Raw genomic sequence first — 17,552 nt, forward strand, 5'->3', positions numbered from 1 at the left:
AAAATTCTACTGCGACTGTCACAACTCACATTTTTTAAATTCTCATTTAAACAGCAAAGGACCGAATTATAGAAGACACAAACAACAATTTTACGTAAATTATACGCTTTTAAGTACAAATTACACACTATTTCTTTTAAGAAACGCTGCTACTAACCATTTTGTCCCAAAATTGATGGATCAATACCGAGCAACCAGCTGTGCTAAACAGCTGTTTTCGTAAACACTGTCAAGAGCAAGAGTAAACATAAGAAGACAAGTTAAGTTGTGCAGTTGTATGATACTGCTATTTATTTACGCTTAATATTCTGTCGTTTGTTTTACATATTAATTTTGTCAAACACTACAAAAATGATTTTAAAATTTGGACAACAGCTGGGAAAAGTTTATAGTGTAGTTTCAGTGATTGGGACTGCACATAAAAACAAATTGAGGTTAGTTTCCATAACCTAACTTTCTTATACATCTTTCAATAAAGGCCAACTCAATTAACACCTCTAAAGACATACATATATTATAATACATAACTTAGTATGATCTAGGTAATTTTATAACACTATCCCCATCCAGGAATAAACATTGTTTTTATCCCCTACAATAGGCTACCTACCAAACCTATCCTTCATGAGTTAGGCTAAGTTAAGGTTTATGTTTTTACAGAGAGCCTCCTATTTGACCTACTAGGCCTAATCCAATATTATTCTAATAATTCTGAGATCTAAATCAACAAATAAGGTGTAGGTTGCATGAGGGTTGATTTATCGATGCGTCAGTTGGTATTATATTAAGATTGTCACATAACTTAAGTTATGGTTTGTCGCTTTCAGCTTCAGCTTCAACACAGAAGATTGTTGGGTACCAGGAACCCAACAATTTTTAAAGAACCAACAGAATTCTTAAGTTAACTGAAGGATTATTAACAGGATCTGTGTGTGTTACTTAGCCTAACCCAAAAGAGATAAGTAAAGCGATGGAAATTGGTTCTTTACTGAAAATTCAATTATTAACGGATACATTCGGCCTACCCCAAAAAGGCCTATATGGCTTAACGCCAACCTATCATAAAGTGATAAAACACATTGCAGGCAATAGACCTAAATATAATGAAAATATCGATCGATATATCGATTAATCGATTGCTTCGTTCGATATATCGCTTGGTTAGTTAGGTAAGGTTAACCTAACCTAACTAACCAAACGATATATCGAATGAAACAATCGAATGAAAATATCGAATCGAAAAAAAACAATCAAATGAGTGTAGGACGTCAAGTAAAGTGCAGCCATGTAGGTAGTTTAAAATCACATGAGTAGGTACTTGCAGAAAATACTCATTGTTCATCGATTGCTGAGGATGCTGGACCCCATTAGGTAGACATTACACAGGACAGCTAACTTATTCGGTAGCCACTGTATTGTATCCATTTTGTAAACCGGTCTAAACTGTTGGGAAATAAATAAAATAAGACAACTTGCATTCCCAGATAAAGTCTTAACTTATGAGTGTTTACATTACCTAATGCTTAGTAGGTAGGCCCTAAATCAGTAGGCCTAAGCTAGTTTTAATTTGATAACAAATTAGCTTTCATAAAACAAACCCAAACCATTTCCAGTAGGCTACCACAATCCTCCCATTATGATTGTTACCAATTTGAATGTGGCAGAGCGGCTTCTTTTAAAGTTGTGTAAAAGAATTTATTTAAACCTGTTTATATTTAATAAGTAGCCTAATTTTCGTTCTTTTGCAGGTATATTGCTGCCGCTATGTTTGGTACTGGTTTTTTATTGTATGAAACCTCAAAACATAAGGTAGAAATGTCAAGTTCAAAAATAAACATATCAGATTTCATGGCAGCACCTATTACTGATGCAGCCACTTTAGAAAAAAATAGTTCTGATATGAAAGCCAGGATGGAACTCCTCATCATGAAAATTCAAGTAGGTTTCTATAAGTGTAGGCTAATGTTGCACGTTTGCCTCTAAATAGTTCACTTAGCGATACTGGGATTTGCAGATGAAATAGGTTTTTAGTGAATTTTCCATATGAGGCAAAAAACACCCTCCGTTCAAATTCACATACATATATGTGTCTGTTAGCGCAATAACTCAAGCAAAAATTATCAGATTTTGATTAAATTTGGTACAAACGTGTAAACCTGCGTTTATTCAAACGAGTTTGCAAACCAGCATGATCGGACTATAGGAACGGGGTTTTATAGGGCCTTTGGAGAATACTTCTATGAGATTTTAATAATATAAGATAAGTAATTAGACAGCATTAAGTTATGAAGAAGCACAAAATCTTATTCGCTTTTAGTTACTAAAAACCTGTGTTGTTGCCAGGCTGACTTCTGTCGGGCCTTGGAAGCTCAGGAGGACGGAGAGGCTAAGTTCCTGGTGGATCGCTGGGAGAGGCCGGAAGGTGGAGGGGGAATCACCTGTGTCCTGCAGGACGGACAAGTGCTAGAGAAAGCCGGAGTAAACATCTCGGTTGTGTCTGGAACACTGCCGGCTGCTGCGGTAGCTCAAATGAGGGCTAGGTTAGTTTTATCTTGCAGTTTTGTCTTTGCCAGCACAATATGGTCTTTATTGCAGGGTAATATTGTAGGCTGGTTTAGTAAAACTAAACTGTAATATGAAACATTGGTACTTTCCTGTTATCTGGTACCTGCAAAAAAAATTCTCAAAAATTAATCAGTTAATTAAGAGTTGGAGAAGGCTGGTTTCGAGCGCTTGAAGGTCAACCACAAGTACAACTTCGTCGATCCAGAGTCCGGAGCACATACTCAGACCGTCGAACGCATGTGGGGGTCAGCAAATTGGCGCAACAAGAAGCACCAAGGCACTGCACGTCATCATTTAGAGTCTTATTTGGCAGAGTTTATGTGGCGCAAGATGGTCTGTGATTGCGATGTTTTCAAAGCACTGTTAGAAGTAATTCGTGACTTCTGGCCACCCGAAACTCAGATGTAATCATTGTTTGTTCGTTTTGTTTGATTAATAAACACAGGTACCAGATAACAGGAAAGAATTTTTTCGCAGTTACCAGATAACAGGAAAGTACCGAAACGGTCACCAGAAAAATCACATTGAACAATGTATTGCTAATATTACTGCACTCAATTGTAAAGCAAATAGAGGTTGCAACTTGGATATTTTAAAGAAATTATTTGTTAAAGTATCACTGGACGGTTATCAAAATATTTATTTGAATGCTAGACCTTTTAGGCCTACTGATTTTATTGCACATTGTGAAACACAATAAAGCGTTGTGTAATACTCTTTTCTTACTATTCATGAAACAGGTATTTGCAAATGCGCGTTCCCCAATCAACTACTTGCCAATTCACGACTAGTGTGGATGGGTGTTTGTCTACATGTCATTGTGACGGTTTTTACCAAACATCAGAGCAGCATACAGGCTGCTGGAAAAGGGGGTAAATGTGTGGGCACCTCTACTCAGAAATCAGCATAGCCTATAACTACTTAAAACTAGACTGTATTCGGTGCTCGGCAAAATCGTCCATTAAATCTAAACGAAGCCTTGAAATAAATATTGCTGATATTGACACTGTCCAGGCCTGCAGTTTTGGAAGACACTATGGGTCCTAAAAATATTTTTGTACCTTCCATTGCCGAGGAATTTTTCTCCCCAAACAACACTATGAGACCTCTGGCTCCCCTGGGCCCATTTATTCAAGTGACTCTTGCTCTGTCAAAGTAACACTAACATTTCTGTATTCTTGGCACGATTCAGGACAAAACATCTGAATGCAACATTGATACAGCAGCTTGTTTTGATAAACTACTTGTTTGTAGAGGCAAGAAGTTCAAGGAGGGGGAGAAGCTTCCGTTTTTTGCGGCTGGAGTGAGCTCTGTTATCCATCCTCGCAACCCGATGATCCCTACTGTACACTTCAACTATCGCTACTTTGAGGTCCAAGAATCGGACAATACTGTGCAGGTGGGTTAGTTAAGAGTAGGCCTACATCATGAATATTTATAAACTGATAGGTAATATTACACTCTGTGTCCTCCTAAAAATTAGTTGAGACTTATCTCTCTTTATCTCTCACTGCAGTGGGGGAAGGATTAAAAAATTTAATACAGATGACTTCCCCTCTTAAAATCAACAGGTAAATTCTAACTAGGCCTATTTAGTGAAAAAGAGAAATTAGTTATTTGTGAAATATTTCCTGTTCGTCAAACTTATTTTTCAATAGGAATAAAACCTTTGCTCCCTAACCTACAAGTGAAAAATATTATAAGAACTGGTATTGCTAACAATGTTTTATTTAACTGGCAATTTGATGATCAGTATTACAAAGTAGGACTACTACTTTTGTGCTTCTCAACAATAATTTTTCCTCTCAAAACTTAAACTGTGTTGTTTCAGTGGTGGTTTGGAGGAGGAACAGACTTGACTCCGTATTATCTAAATGAAGAAGACGCCAAGCACTTCCACGGGGAGTTGAAGAAGGCTTGTGATAGGCACGACAAAAGTTATTACGCCCGATTCAAAAAGTGGTGTGACGATTACTTCAATATAACACACAGAGGTTGGCAGTATTATTTTATTTAGTTTTATTGTTGTTTTATACTAGATTGTTTATTTATTTCTCTAAAAGTTCTTTGATTTTGGGTATTTTAGTGAAGCACCTGTTTGCCAGTTATTTTGTAGTGTTGAAATATTCTTGACGGATTACAAAATCTCTAAGGTCACCTCAATAGTACAATTTTAGTTTCTATTACTCAATAACCTCCTTTCAGTAACAATATATTATAAAAGGTGTTAAATTTCCTTTTAGTACTGCTAAAGTGATCCTGTATATTCCTTATGGATTAAGCGTTTCGAGGACTTAGTCCTCATCTTGTACAAGAACATTAAAACTGTCCCTTAGAAAAGGTTGTCAAAAATTTATATTAGAAACAAGAACTCATATTATATAGGCTACAAACGGAGACATTTACACGATACGAAAAAAGGGTAGGCCTACAGACAAAATTTTACAATATCTGAAAGCGTGCGCACAGTTATAGGTGAAGGACTGCGATGCGGAAGATGGTCGGGTGGTAAATATGAACAATATATACTCTAAAAACATAAATGTTGAATTCCCTCAGTAGTAAGTGCTAACAAAGGTAGCTAATACACAATTTGTATATGTTTTTATTTTTAATAATAAAAAAATGATATTATGGTAGCTTAAGCAGAATCTTTAAATGTACCTAGTCAATCTTCACATTTTTCAGGGGAAAGGCGAGGGGTAGGAGGAATATTCTTTGACGATTTGGACTCGCCTTCACAAGAAAAAGCATTTCAATTTGTGAAATCATGTGCTGAAGCTGTCACACCTTCGTATCTACCTTTGGGTATGTTTAATGTTATATAAATTTTTTTGTGTGTGTTTTTTTATGTGAATTAGAATGCATTCTTCCTCACCACTTACGTAGCGGGCATGGCAAAGGTTACAGCTTTTTTCGTATTTTGGACACTCCTCTAAGTTCACTTACAGACTAAATATAATCCCAAGTGAACATAACTCCAACATTGAAATATTCCAAACACTCGGTACTCATAGCTAAACTTTTGCAAGTCATCACGTATCGTAGCAGGTACAGTCAGTGCAACAAGTGAGAGGCAGACTATATCTGCCAGGTGCCACTTTGAACAGCGATGTAGAATCCTCTCTTTTATGGCACAAATCAAAAGTGTGCATCTAAATCTGACTGTACCGGTACTGCTCCGAAATTTAGGTACTTGGAATCATTTATGTAGCCACACTTGAATTTGTTCATCGCTTTGAAAAGTGAAGTTTTGATGTCTTGAAAATATGAGCTCTCCAAATTAATAAGTGTAATTAATTAAATAGGCTATGGAAATCTTTTAGATCTAAATTATGAACCTCGCCTAGTTAAACTTAAGGTAGTAGAGTAGAATCTTTGATAACAAGAACCTCGATAACAAGTCAACCTTGATAACAAGTATTTTCAAATGCTCTTAACTCCTGATCGCCCCTAATCACATTCTTGGAGACCTCAATAATAAGACAATCTTGATTAAAAGTCTTATTTACTAAGACACATGAGAGACCTGTTATCAAGGTTGAGACTCTATAAATCTTGAACATTTTATTTCTTAAAAGGTTAAAAGGAGTAGTTAAACCAACTGTCACCGATCTAATGGCTACAATGTTTGCATCTATATACAAATTCAAAATGTTTATTATTAGGAGCATCTTGGATGATTTTATTTTAGTAGAGTTATTTTAGTAATTTATCTACAAATTTCATTTTTAATGTAGTACACTTTTTGAAACAAACAATAACTATTCATCATAACTTTAAAATACTTCCCTGTACAGTGAAGAAGCACAAGAACGATGGATACGGTTACGCGGAGCGCCAGTGGCAGTTGTTGCGCCGTGGCCGCTACGTCGAGTTCAACCTCATCTACGACCGAGGCACCAAGTTCGGCCTCTACACTCCGGGCGCCAGATACGAGAGCATCCTCATGTCTTTACCACTTAATGCTGTAAGTATGATACTATGCAGTTTACAAAGTGCAACAAGATTAGAAAATCAAGTCATCCATCCTTGACGATGAAATACTGCATTACAAAGTTACAACTGTAGAAATTATATTAAAGTACTAGCAGAGTACCCGTCCTTCGTACGGGGTTGGCATAGAAGTATAAAATGCTTATTGCAGCTACGGGAGAGGACACGGTTTAAGGAAATTTGGTCTTTAAATTTATACGTTATCCTATAGTGTAGCACACATCTACCATAGCCCTAATTTTCTACAACTGCACCTAAACCATGGAAAAATTAAAGTTTTCATTGTGTACCACAACTTTTTGTTGTTAGTTGGTTCAAATTAGCTGTTGTAATAAATGCAAAAAACATAATAGTGCTGCACCTTGTTGGTAAGCCTTACTTTTAATGCTATTTAATATCATAGAACCAACTTGTACAGTTGAAACGGCTGACAAAATTCTTTTATTCCCTTAATATGAATACTCATAAGGCTAACATGAGAAAATCCAGAGCCAGAGCTACTGGGACCGATCCTAAAAGTGTTTTTGAGGTAAGAATATGTTTATATATTAATCGGGAATGTCAGCTATCATCACACCAAATTTCAACCTTATCGGTTTAGTATTTATTTAAGTGTATTTGTCACATGCAAAAGAGATAATGTTGTTTCTTTGAAAATGCCAAATGGTATCACTCCTACCATTTAATTCAGAAACAAAATATAACTGTATAACTTAACTTGATAATAGTACGTTTTGGTTAACTAATACCGTTCATAATTATTTAGGCTACCTACGATACAAACCCAATGATAGATTTTAAGGTACAGTAAAAGAACGTGTTTAATGGTTTGCACTGTAAACAAAAAAACCAACACAACAGTTACAAACCGAAAAATAGAAAAAAATGGAAAATATAAATAAATATGGAAAATAGGGTAATTTTATACAACAATATTTTAGTGAAATTATAATCAGGAAAATGGAAATTCACTCAGTCCATAGACTTGCTGCGGCAGGGGAATTATATTGCTGTTTACACAGAAATAAATAAAAAAATAAACCTCATAAAACTCAGGATAATGGCCTGGCAATGATTATAGAATCTTAATTATTTCTTATATCCATGAATGATTTATTTTACAACGAATTATTCCCTGTAAAATATTATTACAGCATTTCACAAATATTAGTACAAACTCAGAATAATCCTACTAATATTATAAATGAGAAAGTTTGGATGGATGGATGTATGGATGTATGGATGTATGTTTGTGACAAGTGAACGCGAAAAATACTGGTCGGATTGGGCTGAAATTTGGCATGATGATAGCTCACATTCCCGATTAACATATAGGCATATTCTTATTTCAAAAATCCTTTCGGGCTCCGCCCCAGTGGCTCTGGAGTTTCCCATGTTAATCTTATGAGAAATGGAATTATTGAATCTTAACAGCTGTTTCAATTAAACAAGTTGGTTCTGTTCTATGATGTTCAATAGCATTCAAGTTACAAGGATTACCAACAGGGTGCAACACTATTATTTCTTTTACATTTATGACAACAGCTAATTTGCAACAAAAAGGTGAGTGAGCGTAGCGAACGAACTTCAACCTGGAGGCGAGTTAGCGTATCGAACGAGCTAACCTGAAGGCAAGTGAGCGCAGCGAACGAGCTCCAACCTAAAGGTGAGTGAGCGTAGCGAACGAGCTCCAACCTAAAGGTGAGTGAGCGTAGCGAACAAACTTCAACCAGGACGTGATTGAGCCATGCGAACGAGATAATCTTGAAAATTAAGAAGTTAAACGGGGCAAAGCCCGCGGGTTACAGCTAGTAGATCATAAACATAAACAAATGAAGTAACTGAAAGAATCATAAACTTAAGAAATTACATTAACATATGGTTTGACAGCTCCATTTAAGTAATGTTAAATAATGTTTACATTCGGGCTAGTGACATCATTATTTAAAATTTATTATCCTTACCCTCTCTGTTCTAATATTCGTGCAGTATTTAATATGTTTGAAGCAGTTGTGTGGAATTGTGAAATCAAAATTCATTTGACAGTTAGTTCTGCTTGTTTACATTTTTAAACTTTGCAGGTTTGTTTTTTGTTACCATGGATACCATAAATCAATATTTACTTTTAAATCTCTCACCTCAAATTTTTGAAAGCCCACGGGGCAGAGCCCTAGGACAATATCGAAGCGGGAATAGTTCTATATGTATCTTCGGAGCTGTAGCTTCATTTGTGTGCAATTTGAGCCCAGTAGGTTCAGTAGTTTTTGAGATTAGCTCATACAAACACACAGACACCACCTCTTCTTTATAATAGTATAGATTTTACATTTACTATTTCTATTGTTAATATAAGAATTGCCACCTCATTACAATTGAAAGCAGGTATATCCAAAACTATTTCTAATAAAAAACTACAGTAGTCTTAAAAAAATTATAAAATGTGGCTTTAAGAGAATGTTTTTTTGTGTGTTCTATTGTTACTTTTGTTTTGAAGGATGGTTAAACCCACCTGAGAACCATAACGCCGATCATTAAAACAAAATGGCTGCGATTAAAATGTAAAATAATAACGTACATTTTATGTTCTCTATGATTGCAAAATGGCACTTGAAACTGAAAGCACAAAACTGTCCTTTATATTTTTGGTACTCTTCTGTGGTAATGACTACATTAGAATATTTTATATCCACCACACCAGGTTGAGGTTAGGTTAGGTTATTTGTACGTAAAAAATGTAGCCTACATTAACTTTTTCCTGTAAATAAATATTTGGTTCCAAGATGGAAGATTACCAGATTTGTATTTAAAAATATATACCCATTCCATTTTATAGGTTCAGTCTCAGTGTAGGCCTTAACTGTTCTCAATTTTTTTATTTTTTTATTTAATAATTTTATTTCATTTATACTATTTTCCTGAGACCAAATTAAAATAGTTTTAGTTTATGTATTAAAATCTGTACTAAAACTCCCTAGTTTTATTTGCAGCATCCCTAGTTTCATACTTTTAGTAAAAAAATAATTTGATTGACCTCATTTTACAGTTTCCTAAATATCTATTTTTTTTTTCAGAAATGGGAGTACATGCACATCCCTGACCCAAACAGCAAAGAGGGTAAGTTAGTTGAAGTACTGAAGAACCCACGAGACTGGTTGGGTATTGGAGAATCTACTAGATCAGCTGGTTAAGCTTGAGATCGACATGCCATCTGATTTAGAGCAATTGGTTAAGATGAAAACTGTACAGTATGAAACAAATTTTATTCTTGTTTTCAGTCCTTTACAGATTATTCACTTCCAGGGCCGAGATTTATTTTCTTAGAATATTTTCTAAAGTGCCCAAACATGTACGATATTAGCAATATATTTGCAAACTCAATGCATCTTTGTTTTTTATCATAAATATTAACCCTCCTGGTGTCGGTCATTTTGTGTGTGGTGTCGGTTGATTTTTGGGCAAGATCTTGCAGTGTGTCTGTTTTACGTATGACAACACCATCTCCCTCCGCCTCACCTACCAATCATAGATCTCGACCATAATTGTTTTTTCCAGCCTTACGGTCAGCTGGTCAGCATCAGTAATGTTAAGTATCTTTTAACCCATTGGTGGATGACAATCTTATTGCCATTGCCATCATGAGCTGCTTGACATCCCAGAGCGTTTCACTGATGATGCATCTGTATTGATGACACTAGGAGGATTAAGGGACAACATTGTAGGCTGTATTACATTATATGATTTAAACATATCATGGAGGGGATTTACTATTAATAAAACAGAGATTAACAAACATTATTGCTAAAAAAAATTAAACACTCTTCATTCATTTTTTATATTAGTTCATAAGTATTAAAAAGTGTAAACATTTCCAATATTTAACACATAAGACTGTGCCTTTTTAGACTAGATAAGTGGTTGTATGGGTAAATGGTTGAATTCCTTGAAGACAGTGTACAAAATTGTAACGAAGTGTGTATGTATCATATAGATTAAAGAATTTTCATTTGACTGTCAATGGTACCAATTATGTTGGAATCGTACTTATTTGTTGCATTATACATATATTATGATAAGTTTTAAATTTTATATTTAATGTTGGGAATAAATTTGTTTTAAAATGTTATAAGTGTTTTCTTCATCCTTTAATTTAATTTGAGTAAGGGAAAAAATTAAATCTGTAATTTTTACGATAAGCAAAATCAACTCTACAGATTATTTTGTTCTTAAAAACTAACTACAATATGTAAATAAACGTATTTGTCTACATTTACCTTTATTTTCAATACATACTGAACAAAATTCAAGCCTTAAATATACAAGTATAGGATGTAACAAAGAAAAGAAACAATCTATCAATAAACAATTACTTGTTATATTTGAGAGAAAACCATTTAGTCAACATAAGCACGCTCAGACACAATATGAAACACACATGAAAAACAGGCGTTAATTTTACTGAGGGGGTAAGAAGTCTACCTACACTATTTAAAGTTAATAATATAATTCAGATTAGGAAAGTCGATTTATAAAGTCTGTTGTTGGATTTACCGGATTTTAGCAAGAAAACTGGTACTAAGGAAATAATCGATAATTTAGGTTTCAGTTTATTGGTGGGTATGCAATTATTTCACTGTGATCGTGAAAGACAAAGATGATAATGTATTTTGGATTGTAGAAGATGCTCTTAATTTTGACGAGACCATAGGAGACAATGCCTTTGCGATCACTGGAGACTTTACCTGCAATAACCCCTGTAAATAACAAAATCCTTCTACTAATAATAAACCTTACACAAAGAAACTGGTCATTATTGTGGCTTCAGCTAAATGGGTAGTTTTATCTATTTAAAACCGGCAATGGGTAAAATAAATCGAACCGGGTAATCGACAGATGTGTCTAAATACTTATCCTTGATAACGTGTGATGACTAATACACTTTGACTTTCTCGGGGATAAAAAATTGCTGTAACAATGTTCATTTTGAAAGGAATTTTGTTTTTGGTGGGTACCCACTACCCAGACTTCTCACAGAAGACCATAAAGGAAAAAGGTTTTCACAGCCATTTTAAGAATTTTGCGCTCCATAACCCATTCATTTCCTACACTTTACTCTCACTCATTGCGCTTGCGCCATAACTTTCAGTCATCTGTCGGCATCATATGTTTTTCTTGTAATCAAAAAACATATTACAGACCTTTTCTCACACGCGGCAAGAGATTTAACTACTATAGTTCGGCCGCTTAAAAAGCGACCTCCTCCAACATTGGTTTAGCATTAGCGCGCAGGTCGTTTTCTAAGCGGCCGAACTATAGAACAATTTTTTAAACACAGCAAAATGTACACAACATCATCAGCTGATTGAACATTCAAAATGTAAACATGAGCTGTAAATGGTGTCATTCTGTCACAAAGAATGTGAGTAAGCAGTGGGTAACTGTGGAGCTATTTGCAAATACGACCCTTACTTAAAAAACAACACTCGTATAGGCTGTATTAGTCAACATAAACACACCATTTGCATTAACATCTATTCATTCAAACCAATCACAACTGTATCCATTGGTTTTGGCTGATTTCAGTTTCAAACAGTTTACACAAGACCAATTAAACTCTAGGGAGTTAGGAAAGTAAAAAACAAATCTACAAAACGTACAAATATAATTACTCGTCATCGTCAAACAGTGACTCGATGAGGTTCTGGCTGGCCTCCTGGTTAAACAGGTGGTTCCACTCCTCCTCACTGACAGCGCAGCCGAGCACGTGGCGGACAGCCAGGTTGTGCAGCTCGTCCACAGGGAAGGTGACAGCTGCAGACGAGTCACCAGGGTCGAACGACTCATGGTCCGGGTGCCACAGAGACCACTGCTTGTAGTGGAACATCGCCTCTTTGTCTCCTAAAAAGGGAGGAACAACTCCTGGAGGCTTAATCTCATCTCGGTCACAAAGTGAAAATTCAAAACTGATTCCTCCGTTACTATTTGTTGGCATATTAAATCAAACTTCATAGAAACTCTAGACAAAGTATAGAAATTCTGAGAGTGTTGCACGACGTCCAAAATATAGTTTTTGAGCTGTTTTAGTTCAATATAGCCTAAACTATTTGACTGTTGCACGACGTCCAGAGCTCCTGCATATGGAGCAAGGTTAGGTTAGGTTAGTGTGTACTACAAACGGTAAAACAGTACTCACAGTGTGCAGGCGCTCTGGACGTTGGCATCGGCTTTGGTCCTGGTGCAACTGCTACTTTTTTAAGAGTCTAAAGTGCGCTGTTTCACGACGACCAATCACATGACGTCCAGAGCTTCTAGATAGACTGTTTATTAACGTTGCTGTACTTTTGGGCATGGTGAGATTTGGAGGTCACGCAACAGTCAAATATTATATTGGACATCGTGAAACACCTCAAAAATTATATTTTGGACGTCTTGACACTGACTTATATCATTAGACGTCGTGGCACTTCGTTGTGCACTGCATCTAACATTCTGATGCAACTCTTTTATAATCACTGTGTAAACAGAACAATGTAATAATCATAGTACTGCAATGATGCAATTTTTTTGGGATAAATGTGTCACTGTATGCACCTTATTATGAATAGCTCACATAAATAAATGTGTTTGTCCCCAATTCCAATTGTAAGATACACTTGTGTCAGTTTTACCTTACCTGGTTTGTACGCAAGAGATCTACGGAAGTAGTGAACTGCATCTGAAGAGTTGCTAATCTTGGCTTTGCGTAACATGACACGACACAGCAGCCAATCACACAGCTGCATGTCAGTCTCACACTTAGCCTGTTCTCTCCACTCAGACAACGCATTCTGACATCTGGAACCAAATGTATGAATATGAATGTTGAATGTATATATAAATATATATATATGTGTGTATTTGATTAACTCTTCCCAGCCCTAGGAATGAAAAAGACTTTTAACAACTTAAAGTTTGACTCAAACCAGTAGTCAACAGAACAAATTGACCACCTAAAAATAGCACAGGTGTTTTGATTTTAGCGAATTTCCCATATAGGGAATAAGCTATTACCGTAGTACTCATGGTAAGACCTGGACGCGGGACCGATTTTGTTTTTCGTTTTGAGGTCCCTAGAGGCCAAAAACAACATTCGTTCAAATTCATATATATATATATATATTTATATATTTATATATATATATATATATATATATATATATATATATATATATATATATATGTCCGTTAGCACGATAACTCAAGCAAAAATGATCCGATTTTGATGAAAAAGTATCCAGAACAGACTAAAGCTTCAAACCAATCTAAGATGCAGTTAACTGAAAAACCAATGTTTGATGTTATTAAAGATTACCAGCATGACCAATCCGTAGCGTTCGCACACAGTATTTCAGCTGATTTTAACCATCCACGCCACATGACAGCAGGAGTGGCAGTCGTCTTTAGGCGACACTTTGGCAGACCAGAATCGCACCACTGCATTTCATCACATTTAGCAGTGCAATCCACTTCGCATTGTGCTACCGTTTACAGTTTGGTTACAAAAGCCAACTATTATGGTAAACCGGACATATCTGATTACACAACAGCTTTCAAAGATTTGACAACAGACTTTAAAAACAAAGGGCTAAAACACCTCGTATGCTCTCCCATTGGATGCGTAAGAGATAAAGTAGCGTTACCCCATTTCTTCAATAACCTCAGACAATTTCAAGAATCAACAGGAGCAAGTATAACTATTGTTTCATACTACCAAGAATCCCTTAGACAACTAAGAAACGGCCTAACACACAGTGAATTTAACAATAGAATCCAGTCTTTTATCGATAACAACCTAAACACAACAATAGATTGTAGGAGCCAAGACCCGTCATCGACCTGTCCAGCACCGCCTGCCCCAATAACACCATTAGCAGCCCTGCCTACACCTTCACCAGAGGCACCAACGTTGCCACCTACCCCACCATCACGACCTTCAGTGACAGCTGTGAATGAAAGTGTGACCAGAGTAGTGCCCGGCGACTTCACCTTCTGTGAGTTGTTAAAGCAGAGCAAAAGTGATAGGCCAAGGATGGAAGTGAATAAAACTGCTCATGTACCACAATTGTTAGATTTAGAAGTAGATTCTGTAAGCCAAAACGATACCTTTAATTTTTTAGTAGATCAAGCAACCCCCATTGTAAAAGTAACGTTAGAATAAGCAATTTATGTATTTTCCATCAAAACATTAGAGGGTTGCAATCATCAATTGAACCTTTAGAAGTAACTCTAACTGAACTAACACCTAGTATTGTTGTCTTGACAGAGCATAAAATGATAAGTTCTTCTCTGGATAGACTAAATATTAATGGTTACAATGTTGCTGCCAGTTTTGGGCGGAAAAAATCTAGAGGTGGTGGCGTAATTATTTTAGCAAAACCATTTTTTACTTTTAAAGAAATTATAATACCTGAAATTCAAAATCTTGTCACTGAGCAAATTTTTGAGTGTTGTTTAGTAGAAGTAGATAAAATTATCCCCAGAAAAAAACTTATTATAATTGGTTTCTACAGGAATCCAATTAAGCAAAATGAATCTGAGTTTATCAAACGACTCGATACAATGCTTGAAATAATCAGTGTTAAATATAAATATGTTATTTTTATGGGAGATATTAATATTGATATGCTGAACTTAAATGACACCAGCAGGAAAAACTTACTGCATGTTGTAACAGCTAATGGCTTCCAGTCATTGGTTGATTTTCCTACAAGAATCACCGATACAACTAAAACTGCAATAGATAATGTTTTTACAAATTTAGATAGCGGCTGTTATAAAATTACGGGTATTAATACACAACTTTCGGACCATGATGGCCAAATAATTGAAGTTTTTACTAATACGAAAAATAGCCTGAATAATTCTTCTGTTTATTTTGAACATAAAAGAAATTTTAATGATAAAAACGTTGAACAATTTATATCTGCTTTACAACATGAGTCATGGCTTAATCTTTATTTATGTCCTGTGGAATGCAAGTATGATGTTTTTTATGAAATATTTATGCATTATTTTAATACATTCTTTCCATCAACTCTCTCAAGACAACATACTAACTGTAAGTGGATTCCTAATGAACTGAAGTTGGAAAGACAAAATATTATTAATCTTAACAAAGCGGCTAGAGAGTTAAACTGCAAAAAGTTGTTACATGAGGCTAGAGAAACTAATAAGCAGTTTAGAAAGAAATTGTTTTCTTCAAAAAAACAGTATTATAAAAGAAAAATTGGTAGTTCTGACAATGTTAATAAGGCAACTTGGAAGATTGTGAACTCTGAAGTAGGAGCCAAAACTATTATTAATCATAATATAAACCTAGTAGTAAATAATGATGTATGTTCTGACCCCTCCCTGGTCTGTGGCCAATTCATAAATTATTTTGCAGATGTTGTAAAAGAAACTGAAACTTTCAATAATATAAATACATTCCAAAAAAATGTTGATGACACTCTGCATACTGTACATCCTTCAGATAAAAGGAGCTTTAAATTTAGCTTTGTTGATGAGAGCGACATTGATAAAATTATTAAAAGCCTAAAAAATTCCTATAGTGCTGGCTACGATGGTATTCCTGTGGTTCTTTTTAAAAAAGCGAAATCAGTCCTACTTAAACCAATAACTCATCTCATTAATTCATCTTTGATATCAGGAATTTTCCCTAACAAACTCAAAATAACAAAATTAAAACCGCTATTCAAAAAAGGAAACAGACAAACAGTATCAAACTATAGACCGATTGCTTTGCTGCCTTCAATTTCAAAAATCTATGAAAAGGTTGTTTATAACCAACTGGTATGCTTCTTTGAAAATAATGGTACATTTGATGACTGCCAACATGGATTCCGAAGTGGCAGATCTGTCATAACAGCTGCCACAGCTTTCATTGAATCCATCGTTGATAGCTTAGAGAGTAAATCTAAAGTGGTAGGGTTGTTCATGGACCTCAGTAAAGCTTTTGATTCAATTTCTCATGAGTTGTTGCTTTCAAAGCTCAGTAGTAGTGGACTAAATAGTACTGCATTGAGCTGGTTCAAGTCATATCTTTTTGATAGAAAACAATACGTAGAACTTAGTCACTGTAATAACAAAAATTATAAAATTTCTTACAATTCTTGTACTTGGGAAGTAAAATATGGGGTGCCCCAAGGATCGATCCTAGGCCCTCTTTTATTCATCTTTTATTTGAGAAATTTTCCTCAACTCAGTGATTTTAGCAAGCTTTGCCTATATGCTGATGATGCAAATTTAAAAATAGCCGCAGGAACCTATGCTGAACTTGAAGCCAAGGCCAATTCTGATATATTATTACTTAACAGTTTTTTTAATTCGAATAATTTGCGTTTGAACACAGATAAAACTAATTTTATGTGTTTCCAAGCAGGAAAAACTAAACCGCAAAATCTGCCAAAAATTGTAGTTAATAACAACATAATTCAAAATAAAGACCACATCAAATTCTTGGGATTAGAAATTGATGAAAATTTGAATTGGAATCATCATATTGATCAGTTACTTTCTAAAATTTCATCTGGCCTTTATGCGCTAACAAGATTAAAACCCCTATGTGAAAAGGAAACTTTAAAAATTATATATTTTTCGTACATACATTCAATCATATCATTTGGAGTTTCACTTTATGGTGCAGCAAAAAAGAAAAAATTAAAATCAATTCTAAAAAAGCAAAAGAAAGCTATTAGAATTTTGTGCAATTTAAAACGCAGAACTTCAGTCAAAGAATATTTTAAAACTGAGAATATTATGACTGTTTATGGAATGTATGTCTATGAAACAGTATTATCAGTAAAAGACAGATTTTATGAATTACAACTTATTGGAGACTATCACAATTACTTCACTAGAAATCGAGAAAACCTGGCCACAAGCTCACATACTCTGCAACTTTTTACGAAGACACCTAAATATGCCGGTTCCAAATTTTATAATAAACTTCCTAA

At 35.1% G+C, this 17,552-nt stretch overlaps 2 protein-coding genes across 2 annotated transcripts in view; one reads left to right on the top strand and one right to left on the bottom strand.

The window, feature by feature from the left end:
* The first annotated feature begins 278 nt into the window (after positions 1 to 278).
* LOC128991941 (oxygen-dependent coproporphyrinogen-III oxidase-like) lies at positions 279 to 10,677 on the top strand. The gene is made up of 8 exons (XM_054415239.1): positions 279 to 434; positions 1,749 to 1,938; positions 2,344 to 2,540; positions 3,820 to 3,964; positions 4,397 to 4,559; positions 5,254 to 5,373; positions 6,366 to 6,535; positions 9,633 to 10,677. Exons 1-8 carry the CDS (start codon positions 352 to 354, stop codon positions 9,747 to 9,749), a joined length of 1,185 nt encoding a protein of 394 aa, XP_054271214.1. The 5' UTR covers positions 279 to 351; the 3' UTR covers positions 9,750 to 10,677.
* A 1,526-nt stretch (positions 10,678 to 12,203) lies between these two features.
* The window catches only part of LOC128992770 (uncharacterized), a 29,480-nt gene continuing 24,131 nt past the window's right edge, over positions 12,204 to 17,552 (bottom strand). The window contains exons 8-9 of the mRNA XM_054416511.1: positions 13,232 to 13,392; positions 12,204 to 12,456 (exon numbers count right to left, since the gene is read on the bottom strand). Of these exons, the coding sequence (XP_054272486.1) occupies positions 12,224 to 12,456; positions 13,232 to 13,392 (394 nt within the window). The 3' untranslated portion in view covers positions 12,204 to 12,223. The remainder of the gene's footprint in view (positions 12,457 to 13,231; positions 13,393 to 17,552) is intronic.

The sequence above is a fragment of the Macrosteles quadrilineatus genome, unplaced genomic scaffold, assembly GCF_028750875.1.
Source record: "Macrosteles quadrilineatus isolate MER2022 unplaced genomic scaffold, UCM_ALF_1.0 Scaffold_4__1_contigs__length_99947679, whole genome shotgun sequence".
Classification (NCBI taxonomy): domain Eukaryota; kingdom Metazoa; phylum Arthropoda; class Insecta; order Hemiptera; family Cicadellidae; genus Macrosteles; species Macrosteles quadrilineatus.